The sequence below is a fragment of the Bos grunniens genome, chromosome 2 (assembly GCF_055505025.1).
Source record: "Bos grunniens cultivar Pamir isolate PY7600 chromosome 2, Bosgru_T2T1.0, whole genome shotgun sequence".
NCBI classification, from domain to species: Eukaryota; Metazoa; Chordata; class Mammalia; order Artiodactyla; family Bovidae; genus Bos; species Bos grunniens.
The window spans coordinates 17,023,677-17,038,100 of record NC_141166.1 but is presented as its reverse complement, the minus strand read 5'-3'; the positions used below and the strand labels follow the sequence as shown (position 1 = coordinate 17,038,100).

The 14,424-nt window shown below is 42.4% G+C and overlaps 1 protein-coding gene across 6 annotated transcripts in view; it reads left to right on the top strand.

Moving 5' to 3' along the window:
- Window positions 1-14,424, top strand: part of DIS3L2 (DIS3 like 3'-5' exoribonuclease 2) — a 356,275-nt gene that overhangs the window by 126,943 nt on the left and 214,908 nt on the right. For all 6 annotated transcript variants that reach the window (XR_015140204.1, XM_086335398.1, XM_086335394.1 and 3 more), the window contains 2 exons: window positions 11,638-11,738; window positions 13,576-13,823. Coding sequence is in view for 5 of the 6 variants with exons in the window: in XM_086335377.1 (XP_086191503.1) it covers window positions 11,638-11,738; window positions 13,576-13,823 (349 nt within the window). In the remaining variant the exon portion in view is untranslated. The remainder of the gene's footprint in view (window positions 1-11,637; window positions 11,739-13,575; window positions 13,824-14,424) is intronic.

Genomic DNA, 14,424 nt, shown 5'->3' with positions numbered 1-14,424 from the left:
CATCCCCAACCTGATTTATTTTGATGCAGGGAAGGTGGACTCTCTCTGTCCTGCTGCCTGAGGTTAGTCCTTCCCTCTGGTTCTGGATCCTATCCCTTCCTGCCCAGGGTCCCCTCCCTTTCTTCATGGTGCCCTCTTCAACCACACCTTCCTTACTGATTCTTTCCTATCAGCAATTAACTGTGTTCAGGCTTCTCTTATCTTAAAAGCATAAAAGGAACCGTGTTGTGATTTCCTTCTCCCTCACAGCTTCCACCCTGTGCCGCGCCCACCTTCACAGCCAGCCTTCCGGAGCCTGGTGCATGCACACCCTCGACCCCCCAGTTCCCACGCCCCGTGTTCTGCTTCACTCCATTTCCTCCTGTGACCTTGTCACCACGTACACCCTACCGACCATACTTTCCTTATTGAGAGGCTTGCTTTCTTTGGCTCCTCTGACTTCACATTTGCCTGATCGTTCTCCTACCTTTTCTGATCATGCCTTACTTTCCCTTGCAGACTCTTCTACTTGTGCTTTCTTAATGCTGTTCCTGCTGTTGTTCCTAGGACTGCTCTGCTCTGGACTCTCTTCCCTTCTGATTCTGAACCATTTCCAAGGGAACTGGTCTATTCATCAGTCCTATGTACACGTGTTCAGTTCAGTTCAGTTCAGTTGCTCAGTCGTGTCTGACTCTTTGCAACCCCATGAATCGCAGCACGCCAGGCCTCCCTGTCCATCACCAACTCCCGGAGTTCACTCAGACTCACGTCCATCAAGTCAGTGATGCCATCCAGCCGTCTCATCTTCTGTGGTCCCCTTCTCCTCCTGCCCCCAATCCCTCCCAGCATCAGAGTCTTTTCCAATGAGTCAACTCTTTGTGTGAGGTGGCCAAAGTACTGGAGTTTCAGCTTTAGCATCATTCCTTCCAAAGAAATCCCAGGGCTGATCTCCTTCAGAATGAACTGGTTGGATCTCCTTGCAGTCCAAGGGACTGTAAAGAGTCTTCACCAACACCACAGTTCAAAAGCATCAATTCTTTGGCACTCAGCCTTCTTCACACATGTAATATGCTCTTTTCTCTCTCCCGCCCAGACCTCTCTCTCTTAAGCATCAGATCTCATAGCCGTCGCCTCAGACTCACCAAGTCCGACTGCACTTAGGTCCCTGCCTGGTTGCCTGAAGACTCTTCCTCTAGCTGGTCAGCGCACAATCGTTTAGAGCAGTGGTTCCTCACTTTAGGGGCCATCAGAGTCCCCTGGGAGGTGTGTTCAGTGGCTCGGCCCCATCCCTGGAGGGTCTGAGTCAGTAGGTCTGGGGTGGGGGTCTGAGAATATGTCTTTCTAAGAGTTCTCAGTTGATGCTGATGTTCCTGGTCGGGGAACTATACTTTGAGAATGTCTATTCCAAGGAAATGAGGCAGTCTTTTCCCATTCTTTATTGTTGTTGTTTAATCGCTGAGGCATATCCAACTCCTTTGCGACCCCATTGACTATATAGCCCACCAGGCTTCTCTGTCCATGGGATTTCCCAGGCAAGAATACTGGAGTGGGTTGCCATTTTCTCCTCTAGGGGATCTTCCCGACCCAGGGATCAAACCCACGTCTCTTGAATCTCTTGCATTGGCAGGTGGATTCTTTACTACTGAGCCATAAGGAAGCCCATTCCCATTCCTTACTCTACCCCATGTAATCTCCCCAGCCTCCAGTTTCCCACTAGCATCTGAATAATCTGGTAAGTTTTGCCTTTTAAATACCTCTCTATTCGGAATCCTCCATTCCCTTTGCCACTAGTCCAATTTATTGAAGTCACCTGCTACCTGGCCTTTCTGCCTCCAGTTTCACTTCTAAATCTGTTCCCCATTCAGCCACCGGTTAAACCATGAGCTGATTAAACCGTGTCATGTTAGTCCTCTGTATGCTTCCTTCCCTAGCTCTCCATTGCCTTTGGGATAAATCCAAACTTCATGACGTTGACCTCGTCTCTGCCTACTGATGTAGCACCATTTCTTCTCCTTCCTTCCTTTGCACAGAATGCACCCAGCATACAGAAAAGTGCAGGCAATTTAAATACATATTATATAGCAGTTACTAAGTGCTTGCTGTGCTCTAGCCACTGTATATACGTTAATTTCATTTACCATTCCCACTAACTCTGTAAGATGGGTTACATTTTACAGATGAGGAAATGTGACCCATTTTGTAATGTTGCCATTGTCCTGCATACCAGTCCCTGTCCAGTCAGTTGTGTTCAGGGTAACAGGGTTGGATTTACTCAGAACTGACTACCAAGAGCTAATGATAATGACTGTGACAACAGTAACATTAATAGTAATATCTAACAATTTTTGTTAATGTACTTTCCGCCAGGACACTACATGTAAACATAACTTACGTGTACTGTTCTTGATTTCCAAAGGAGGAAGTTGAGAGAGGGAGTAACTTGTTCAAAGTTACAAATTCAAGATCACAGGACCTAGATTTGATTTTAGGTCTTGGGACTCCAAAGCTCATGCTTTTAACCACTCTTGTCATTTCTGTGAGTGGAAGCAATGAAGTTATTTAGAGAGCTGTTTATCACTTGGCACCTTCTAAAATTTAAAATCCAGAGGTATCTTTCAGTGAATTATACAACTTTTGGCAACCTTCCTATCTCCTCATTGGAACCCACCCACATTCACCTGTCTTGCTTCTAGATCTTGTCATACTGTGGTGAGAAGACTTTAGACTTGGAGTCTTACTGGGTTCTGATGCCACCTCTACTAACCATCTCCTTGGATGAACCCTGGGATAAGTTATTTTACCTCTGTGAACTGCTGATTGCTCTAAAAACCAGAATAGTAATGCTTCCCTCATGGGGTTGCTGAGAATCAGTGTGAGAATACCTGGCTCTTCTCTCCATCCCTTGTGATTCTGCTTAATGTAGCACTGGGCCCTGTCACAGTACACTCCTTGCTGCGTTTCCTGCTCAGGTTACATTGTCGCTCTCCTGTTCTCACTCCTGTCACTGCTCACTAGGCTCTACGCTGTTACCTGAAAAATATTTCTAAGATACAAACCTTAGTGACTTTCTGTTGATAGTAATGGTTGATGGTTACTCAGTCATGTACGCTCATACTGAAACAACAAAAAATATTTGGATAAAATATAAAACCAAGACCAAACCAAACCCAATCTTCTTCCTAAAGCATTAGAGAGCTCATAGGCATTACCATCTTAAAATTGTAATGGAGAACTCATGCAAGAGTGCAGATTTGCCCAGCGGCTGTAGGGGACAGAAATAAAGCCCAGATTTCTCATAAGAAACTGGGACCCCAAAGGACTACACTATCAGGCTGAGGGTAGACCTGAAACATACCAGCTCTCTTGTGAAATTGCAGCCCAGGTTCAAGCTGACTGGATCAACCAAGGAATCGAGTCTTGAACTGGTTTATGGGTTGGTTGTACCTCGGGGTATCTGGCAAAATCTAGTGGAAACTCTTTCAGAAGGAAGGTTTCTTCAGCCTAGGCCTCAAATTATTCAGTAACCAGCACATAAATATAACCAGGTACCCAAGGAAACCATACTCAAGGGCAAGAATCATCAGCAACACAGACAACAGAAACAGCCCTTCATAGATGTCATCACATATTGGAATCATTACCATCTATAAAAGCTACTGTTTAAGGAAATAAAAGATAAGCTTGAATATATCTGCAAAGAATAGGAAACTGAAATGGGACATAGCAAATTTAAAAAGGAGCCAAATAAAACTTCTAGAAGTAAACATAACTAATGAAATTTAAGACTCAGTGGATGAGGAAAGATATATTAATTAAAAGTTTAAAGAGAAGAACTCAATGGATGAATTTAACAGAAGATTGAATAAAGATGAAGAGAAAAATTAACAAACTGGAAGACAGAAAAAGTTATCCAGAGTAAAGCATGGCGAAAACAAATAGAAAATGCAGAGGGAGAGGGTTAGAGGCATGGAGAATAGAGAGGTCTAAATAAGAGACCTGGAAAGGGGATGAGAGAGAAAATGAGCCAAGGTGAAATTTAAAGGTAATCATGGCAATTTCCCATAACAACTGGGACACCAAACTTCAGATTTATGACCAATGATTATATGTAGAATTAAAAAAAAATTAAAACTTAGATACATCAAGATGAAGTTACAGAAAACCAAAGGGAAAATCTCAAAAGCAGTTAGAGAAAAAGACAGATTATCTTCAAAGGAGCAATAGGCTGACCCTTGACTCCTCATCAGATATAGTTCTGATTACGTTATTCTCAAATCTTTCCATCCCTACAGGTAAAATACATGCGGTTCAGTGTGAGGCCTTTTGTAGTAGTCTGGTCCCCGCAACATGTTTAGACATAGAGAACCTTTGTTCTCCTCATTTTAGTCTTGATTGTGTACCTTTACACTTGGTTTTCTCCCTTTCTGGAATGCTCTGCATGCCCATACATCTAGCCAGCTCTTACTTAGCCCTCCCGTTTCAGCTCAGGGCTTCACCATCAAACTCCCTAGCCCCCTTCTTACTGTACTCACCAACTACGTGTACTTTCAGTAGTGTTTACATTTTGCTTCCCCTTGTGGCTCAGCTGGCAAAGAATCCACCTGCAATGTGGGAGACCTGGTTTCAGTCCCTGGGTTGGGAAGATCCCCTGGAGAAGGGAAAGGCTACCCACTCCAGTATTCTGGCCTGGAGAATTCCATGGACTGTATAAGTCCATGGGGTCGCAAAGAGTTGGACACTGAGCGACTTTCAATTTCACTTTCCCACACATGAGCTTTCTGAGGACAGAGCCAGGGTCATTTGTAGTGCCTGACACCCTACAGGTACCCAGGACCTTCACTGAGTTGATGCTTCAGGGAACGTTTCATACTCAAGGGCATACCATACTTGCCTTGAGTGGTATGCCCTTGAGCATTTCAGGGAGTCCCATGGCCACTTAAGCAATGTCTTTTTTAAAAAACATGGAACTGCGGGGTTTGATTTTTTAATTTAATTTATTTCATTTTATTTTTGATTGTGCTGAGTCTTTGTTGCTGCACGTGGGCTTTCTCTAGTTGTGGCAACCAGTGGCTACTCTTTGTTGAGGCGCACGGGCTTCTCATTGCAGTGGCTTCTCTTGCTGCAGAGCACAGACTCTAGGGCACTTGGGCTTCAGTAGTTGCAGTAATGGTGGCTCTTGGGCTCTAGAGCGTGAGCTCAGTAGTTATGATGCACAGGCTTAGTTGCTTCGTAGCATGTGGAATCTTCCCAGACCTGGGATTGAACCCATGTCTCCTGCAACTGACAGGCAGATTCTTATCCACTGTAACACCAAGGAAGTCCTTAAGCAATATCTTGACGTAGGTTTTCATGGCATTTCCCCTGATGCTCTGATTCCTGCTTAAGTGGAGAATAGGCTGCCACAGCACCAGGATCTGCCTGTCGTCATCGCCTGCTCTGCCCTTTCATTACCCCCATTTCCCTGATGAACCTGGAATAACAATGTCCGCTCTACCTATTGTGTGAAGTTATGTTGTGGCTCAAACGAGGTCATGTGTGTGAACACACTGTGGACATTCTCTGGCACCAGGTGATTTCAGTAGCTTTACTTCAGAGTGAGAAACTTGCTCGGGCTGGCAAACTTGCAGCACAGAAAATGGGGATAACATGAGTGTTACCTGGCCTGGTGAGGACCTCTGTTGTCATTCCTACATTTCACTGGGGCCTGTAAAATAAGTTATCCTCATTGGCTCATTTTGAGAGATCTGAGGGGAATTGTTTTCATGTACCAATTTATATGACAGTTTTCATTGAATTCTTGGTGGAAATTGTAAATTTCTGTGACCACTCAGAGATGGAAAAGCTTAGATTTGTCAGAGTTTGTCACTCTTTGCATTGGAAAGGTTGAAACACCTTTTTTGCCCAATTTCTTGCTTTTTTCTTCACATTGCTTTCACTTATCATCACAGTCTAATCATCTGAAAAGCCAATGAATTTGTCAAGTGTTCAGAATCATCAGCCTTGTCGATCTGTTGCTTATGTATGAGAAGGCCAAATCAGAATGATTTTTAAGTAAGTGACAATGCCAACTCCAGCAGACCATGGTGTTTTACTTTTTGAATGTTTAAAATAGAAGTTTCAGATAATCAGCATAAAGAGATTAGGATTTCACTGGATTTTTCCTCAGAGTGTTTCTTGGAGAACATCATGAGCAGTTGCTGTCCTTGTAGTGTGTCTAGTTTTTAGAAAGTTCTCTTTTTTAGATGAAGAATATTGGTAGTCGCTAGTTTCTAGACATTTTAAGCTAGAAGGGACCACAGAATGCATGGGGCCAGCTCTGCCTTCAGTATGGCAAAACTGAAGACTGTGGGCCACACAGCCTTTTCCTTTGTTGAGGACTGCCAGCAACTCTGCCCTATTCTGGTAATTGATCAAGGAGTTTTATTGTTCTGTCAAAGCATTCTTCCTGATATTCAATCAAAGGTCTTTTAACGTAGCCCCTTTTCTGGTACTAAGTCATTCATAGTGATGCAAACACACTTAGCAACATCCTTCTCAGAAATCTCTCTCAAATTTTGCCTCTGTTCACTCCCACTGCCACTATCTTAATTTAGATTCTGATTGTGTCTTGCCTAGCCTGTAAACCCAGCTTTCAAAGATCTCTTTAACTGTTGTTTCTCTGCTCCAGAATACCACCAAATTCAGAGCTATAAAATGTATGTGTCCCTGGCCTTTATAATGCTTGGTAGATTAGTATCTAAACTTATCAGTTTCACTGTAAGGACCTGTGTGTTCGGTTCGGTTCAGTTCAGTTGCTCAGTTGTGTTCGACTCTTTGCAACCCCATGGACTGCAGCTTGCCAGGTTTCCCTGTCCGTCACAAACTCCCGGAGCTTGTACAAACTCATGTCCATGTGTCTTAGGAAGTATGTTCTGCTGAGAGTGACATTAAATCCTAAAATATCACTGACTTAAATAAGAAGGTTTTTTTTTTTTTTTTTCTAGCTCACAGAAAAGAACAGAGGTAGACAGGTCAAGTCTTGTAGGATAGCTCCATAGTCTTCAACTGTGCTGTGCTTCTCTGCACAGTAGAATGCACACTTGTCTTATAGCCTCTAGGACCAAGATGAGTGCCCGAGGGCCAGCTCTCACATCCAGATTCCAGCCAGCAAGAAGAAGGAAAGGAGAAAAGGCTGTGCCTCCATCCTTTAAATTACAACTTTAATCTTCATCTTCCTTTACCACGTCAGGCTCTTTCACAGCTCTGGGCCACTGTACCAGGGCTGGCCTTTACCTGGAATGCCTTTCAACTTTCTTTGTTCAAAACATCTGTATATCCTTCAAGTCCCAACTCACTTCCTCAGTGAATTGTTCTTTCTTCCTTAACAGTGACAGTACATTATTCCATACTTGAGCATGTGTCAGTGGTTGAGCTTCATGAACTTACCAGCTGAAGTGACTTGGGTTTGAATTTCTTCTCTGTGGCTTGTGCTGTAAAGTATAAATATGGTTTAGTTTAGTTCAGTCACTCAGCCGTGTCTGACTCTTTGCAACCCCATGGACTGCAGCACACCAGGCCTCCCTGTCCATCACCAACTCCCGGAGTTTACCCAAACTCATGTCCATTGAGTTGGTGATGCCATCCAGCCATCTCATCCTCTGTTGTCCCCTTCTCCTCCCACCTTCAATCTTTCCAGCATCAGGGTCTTTTCAAATGAGTCAGTTCTTTGCATCAGGTGGCCAAAGTATTGGCATTTCAGCTTCAGCATCAGTCCTTCCAATGAACAGCCAGGACTGATCTCCTTTAGGATGGTCTGGTTGGATCTCCTTGCTGTCCAAGGGACTCTGAAGAGTCTTCTCCAACACCACAGTTCAAAAGCATCAATTATTCGGCGCTCAGCTTTCTTTATAGTCCAACTCTCACATCCATACATGACTACTGGAAAAACTATAGCCTTGACTAGATGGACCTTTGTTGGCAAAGTAATATCTCTGCTTTTTAATATGCTGTCTAGGTTAGTCATAACTTTCCTTCCAAGGAGTAAGTGTCTTTTAATTTCATGGCTGTATCACCATCTTCAGTGATGTTGGAGCCCCCCAAAATAAAGTCTGCCACTGTTTCCCCATCTATTTGCCCTAAAGTAATGGGGCTGGATGCCATGATATTAATTTCTGAATGTTGAGCTTTAAGCCAACTTTTTCACTCTCCACTTTCACTTTCATCAAGAGGCTCTTTAGTTCTTCACTTTCTGCCATAAGGGTGGTGTCATCTGCATATCTGAGGTTATTGATGTTCTTGGCATATAAATTATACTTTGAGCCAGGGTCCAGATCTCTTTTCTTGAGTTCCAGAACTTCATGTTGAACTGCTTACTCAATATCATCACTTGAAGGTCTCATTGGTGGCTTCTCAAATGGAACCTCCTCCGTAATACTGATTGAACTCCTGATTTTCACCTCCTCTAGTCTTCCCTGTGCCAGCAATTCCTCTAACAACCTAGCTGCAGATATCAGAAAGCTGAAGTAATCCTTCATTTCTTATATGTAATAATCCTCACACTCTCATTTAATTGCCACCAAAGTCTATTAGTTCAGCCCCAAAACATGTCTTAAATTGATCCTTTTAGTTCCATCTCCAGTGCCGGCCTTATAGCACTATCCTCTCATGTCTGAACTTGGCAGTAGCTCTTCACTGACCTCCCTACATCCACCCTCTTAGGTTGGCCCAATCTCAAGTCAGGCAGTCACTTTCTTGAACAGAATCCTTAGCCAGCTTCCTAATGTATGCAGGTTTAAACCCAGGATCCTTAACTTCTGCAGGGCCCCATCTGACTTGACTCCTGTCTACCTCTCATTTCCATTTCTTGCCACGCCTTTTCTTGCTCACGTGCTCTAGCCTATTGGTCTTTCCATTCCTTGACCGTGCCTAGGACTTCACACCTCCACCCCTTCCCAAGTACCATTCCCCACCCAGGGTCCCCTTCCTCACTCCTATGCATACCTCCTCATGTCTCAACTCAAATGTCACTTGCACACAGGGCCTTTCTGTGACTTCTTAATCTAAATCGTATGTTCTCTGTTGTTCCTCCTTGTGAGTGTTCATTCTTAGCATTTATCACAGTTTATAACTTCATATTGATCAAGTGTGTATTTATTGAATATCACTTCAGTGTTAAACTGTATGTTCCCTAAGAGTTGGGATCATCTTTCTTTTATTCACACTGAATCCTCAATGCCCAATGCTAATAAATACACATGGAATAAGTATAATAAACAAATGGTCTTGTGATTAAACAATGCAGTAGGTTCTCTCATTAAATTGACAGCTTTGCTATTTGATATGCCAAGATGTAGGTTTGTTGGAAACTTATTAAGGTGACTCACTTTTCTAACCTGGCAGTGTGTTTCTTTACATTTATTGAACACATTTTTGGTGCTTACCTGTAAGGCTACAGGCTTCAGTTTACCTTATAATATTAGAATGCATCTTTGTCTGAACAAGCCTTATTTCTGCCAGGATATCCAATGCAGCATGCAAGTCTTTTTTGTCCTTCATTATCTCCTGGAGCTTGCTCAAACTCATGTCTGCTTGGTCAGTGATGCCATCCAACCATCTTATCCTCTTTTGTCCCCTTCTCTTTCTGCCCTCAGTCTTTCCTAGCATCAGGGTCTTTTCCAGTGAATCAGCTCTTTGCATCAGGTGGCCAAAGTATTGGAGCTTCAGCTTCAGTATCGGTCCTTCCAATGAATATTCAGGGTTGATATCCTTTAGGATTGACTGGTTTGACCTCTTTGCTGTCCAAGGGACTCTGAAAAGTCTTCTCCAGCGATCCTTATGAACATAGACCCTGAAAAGGTCATCTCTGAAAATCACGATTGGCCACTTCCTCTTTTTTTTTTTTAATGCAACTTGGCATAACCATTAGAACAGAAGAGTTGCTTATGGTTGGAATGGAATCTGAAGCAATAGTTATTTTAAGATGGAGCCATCAGTGACCATCACAGAAAGCTGCCTGCCCAGGATTTTGGGCTATCTTGGAAACCCCCTCACTACCTTTTCTTGATTGCCAGATCTTGATATCAGACATCTGGGTAGAGTATACTTGTTCGTGGTAATTCCAGCCTCCTAATCTTTCCTGAATTTACCTTGTTCTGCAGAACACATTGACAAGATATGTTATGGGATAGGTCAACAATTTGTATAGGTCTTTTTTTTCTCCCTAAGAGTGTCAATCTTCCCTGGTAGCTCAATCAGTAAAGAATCTGCCTGCAGTGCAGAAGACCTGGGTTCAATCCCTGGGATGGGATCCCCTGGAGAAGGAAATGGTAACCCACTTCAGTATTCTTGCCTGGAAAATCCCATGGAGGGGAGGAGCCTCGTGGGCTATAGTCCATGGGGTTGCAAAGAGTTGAATACGACTTAGCAACTAAACCACCAAGAGTATAAAAGAGGTTGTTCTGGAAGCATCTGATGCATTTGGAATCCTGAACTTGGTCTAAAATAAAAGATGAACTTAGATGATGTCCCTCTTTTACTGATAAACATGGTGATTGACAACGGGAAAGTTTTCATTTGTTTTTCTTTTCAGAAAACAGTAAGAATTCTGCTTTCAGTGGGCACTAGGTAGGTAGATTTTAGCATAGATGGAAAAGCATACAGTTGATGGTTCTTAAGCCCCAATAGGTCAGATCATGTCAGTGTTTCCAGAGTACGCCCAGAGTAAAGTTGGCTTTCAGCTAAGCCTTTGCTAAGAGGCCAGTCCTGAAAAGGATTTACTTATTTATTTTGGCCATGATAATGTCTAAATGATGATAAGTACAAGTCTCTCTCAGCTAGCTGGAGTGGGTCCCACATGAATTGGTTGTGACCCCTAACATCTAGAAACTCCAGGGTAGTTGGATAAGAATATTTTGTGGGGGAAATCTAATGTAACACATGAAAATATAAAATATTAAATGTTCAGAAGTGTGTAATTTGCTGCTTTTTTTTCATGAGTGGTTTTAATACTTCTGGTCCAGAGCCTAACTCCCTCTTTACTGGAGAGATGTGGTTTCAGTTTTTTGGGTGAATGTGCATTTTATAAGTTTTTTAAGAAAGGAAATTAAACATTAAAAGACTTTAAGTACTTTACTCTTTATATAATGTCACTAAGAAAAGCCAGGAAAATCAGGGTTGGCTTTTTTATTTGTTTATTTAATAAATATAATCTATTTTCCACCATTTTGTTTGTTATGGCTGGTACCAAAGTACTTTTAACAGTTAACATTTATTTTGCTTTTGTTTTATTTCAGCAGATGTGCATATAAGTTAACATGTCTCTCTTCTTCCTTACGGGTAGGGACAGTGTATAGCATTTAGTTTTTTTGGCATTTTGACACAGGTGATTTAGTTTAATTCAACGTAACTCCACTTATATGATGCCTAATATATGAATAATGTTAAACAGATAAAATGTGGCCTGCTGAGTGTGAGCATTAATATAAGTTGGTGATGTAATTGACCTTAGCCAAGTCACCTAACCACCGTGGGCCCGGGTTTCCTTTTCTGTAAAATGAGTAGTTTGGGGTAAATGGTATCCAAGAATCCTTGCGGCTCTGAGTTTAAAAGCACCATAAGTCTGTATGCCTCATAGCTCTGCATCTACGTCTCCTCTTCTTCTGTTCTCTTGTTTTAAATTAGGCAAAGAGGATGCTGGTGCACCAGCGATAAAAGACGAGAACACCTTCACGTCACAGGACTCCAGAGTGTTACCAGAGAAGTCGCTGCAGAGATCAGCAAAGGTCTTTGCCTGTTTCTTTCACTTGTCTGACTCGTAGCTGCTTCCTCTTGCAGGCCTCGCGTACAATTCAGTTAGGACTGAAGTTGCTCAGTTCATAAGAAAAGTCAGTGGAAGCAGGGAATCATAAAAAATGAATCTTTTAAATACATACATACATACATATATATATATATATATATATATATATATATATATATATATGAGCTTCCCTGGTGGCTCAGACGGTAAAGCATCTGCCTGCAATGCGGGAGACCTGGGTTCGATTCCTGGGTCAGAAGATGCCCTGGAGAAGGAAATGGCAATCCACTCCAGCACTCTTGCCTGGAAAATCCCACGGACGGAGGAGCCTGATAGGCTACAGTCCATGGGGTCGCAAAGAGTTGGACACGACTGAGCAACTTCACTCACTCATATATATATAAACTGTAAACATATACCTATATATTCACTTGCCTGTCTTTGGCTGAATGGCCAAGGCCCTTTCTTGGTGTATGGAGGTATTTATTGAGGTTCTGTGTTATCTTTCTGCATAAACTGCACTATAATTTCTGGTTTGGTTTATTTAAAGCAGCGTGAGAATTTAGGTACTGGTGAAGCAATATGAGTGTAGACGCCTAGATTTTTATTGTTGTCATGACCATATATAATTCAAAAGTAAGTTTTTAATAAGGTATTTTCTAGTTCCTCCAAAGTATTTAATTTAGGTGTCATAGTAACAAAACCAATTTGTTTGTTTGTGGTTTTTTTTTTTTGCATAATTCAACTTTATTTTTTAATGATATATGCTGGTGACATATTCAGATATGGGATTAGATCCAGCTGATCCTCGCTATGGGGGTAGCTCTGGGTGGAAGGAGTGGTACCAAGGGCGAAGTGTGTGAGAGCACGTGGTCTCCTCTCTGTTGGTACGTGTACCCTGGGAGTGCAGTGTTGACGCTCAGTCTAGCAAGTTGGCTAGGAGAGTGTCTCCTGAATACCAACATGGGGAATTTCTAAATTATATTACATGTATATTATTGCCCCCCACCCCACCCAGCCAAGTGCCCATTCAGTTACCTAGATCTTTATTTTAAGAAGCATTTTGAATACTAACCATACACTAGGCAACATGATAAGTGTGAAAGATTATAACAAACGGAAAGACCATGGGCTGGATCTGGCTCACAAATTTGTGCCTTTAAAAAAAAAAAAAAGCTTTAGTTTTTTAATTTTTTTGGCCACACCACGCAGCTTGTAGGATCTTAGTTCCCCAACCCTGGATTGAACCTGGGTCCTCAGCAATGTAGTGGTAGTGGAGTCCTAACCACTGGACCACCAGGGAATTCTCACAAATTTGTTTTTTGTTTGACCTATGCAATGTTTAAAAATTTTGAGTTAGTAGCTTTCATTTAAAAAAAAAATGGAGTGGTTCGAGTTAAAAAAAAAAAATCAGGCTTCTGGCTTCTGTTGACAAAACAAAACATCTGGGAACACTGGGCCGCCTTCTTAAATGGCTTTGACTTTGGTCAGAACTGAGTAGAAGCAACCTCTGTAGATGGAATTTGTGTTCTGCAATTTGCTGCTGCCCCCCAATGGTGCGCTCTCTATTTTTTGTGTGTGTGTGTGTAGTTTCTTTGTTTGATCTAAAATTACCAGGCAAACAGCACTCATATGCAAAACTGACACTGTGGTAAAGTCATTTAGTCACAGAGCCTCACTGAGAAGTAGTATTTCAGTAGGTCTTAGGAAAACTCTTGGACCCAGCGAGGTGACCAGGTAACGTTCTGCCTTCTCCCGACTGTTGTCTAGTTACTGTAGATAAACAACACTAACCATATATGTATCCTCGGTATTTTCAGGTGGTTTACATCTTGGAGAAAAAGCACTCACGTGCAGCGACTGGCTTCCTCAAACTCTTGGCTGATAAGAACAGTGAACTGTTTAGGAAATACGCCTTGTTTTCTCCCTCGGACCACCGGGTGCCTAGAATATATGTGCCTCTCAAGGACTGTCCGCAGGACTTTGTGACCCGGCCCAAAGACTATGCCAACACACTGTTCATCTGCCGCATCATGGACTGGAAGGAGGACAGCAACTTTGCCCTAGGGTAGGTGACCTTTGGCGAGAAAAACTACCGAAATCAGACACAATTTGGTTTAGGTAGCATTTAGATAAACGTTTTTATGTGTATTTTAATTACTATTTCTTCATTAAAGCATGGGTCCTAGGCATATTTTGCTCCTAGTTCCTCAGAAATGGCCCTTAGCTACCACCTCAACTGGTCACCTATAGGTTCCTTGAATTGCCACCCTTTTTGTTTGTTTCTGTTTTTTGGTGTAAAACGTAAGTACATTCTAAGCCTCGACTTACTTCCTGTTATGTTACAAATCCTGTTTGTACTTGTGAATTTGCAAAGAATTCATCACATCCAACAGTCACACCCCTCCTTTCATACACTAGCATTCAAATATGTGAAATTGGAGGTATATTCATGGGACCTCAGTTTCCCGGGCTTATAAACTAAGAATGTAAAGATATGTTTGAATGATATGCTTTTTTGGTATTGATCCTTCAGAGGTTTCCTGGAGGAAGAAATGGCAACCCACTCCAGTATTCTTGCCTGGAGAATCCCATGGATCCAGGAGCCTGGCGGGCTACGGTCTATGGGGTCGCAAAAAGTCAGACACGATTGAGCGACTAACACTTCA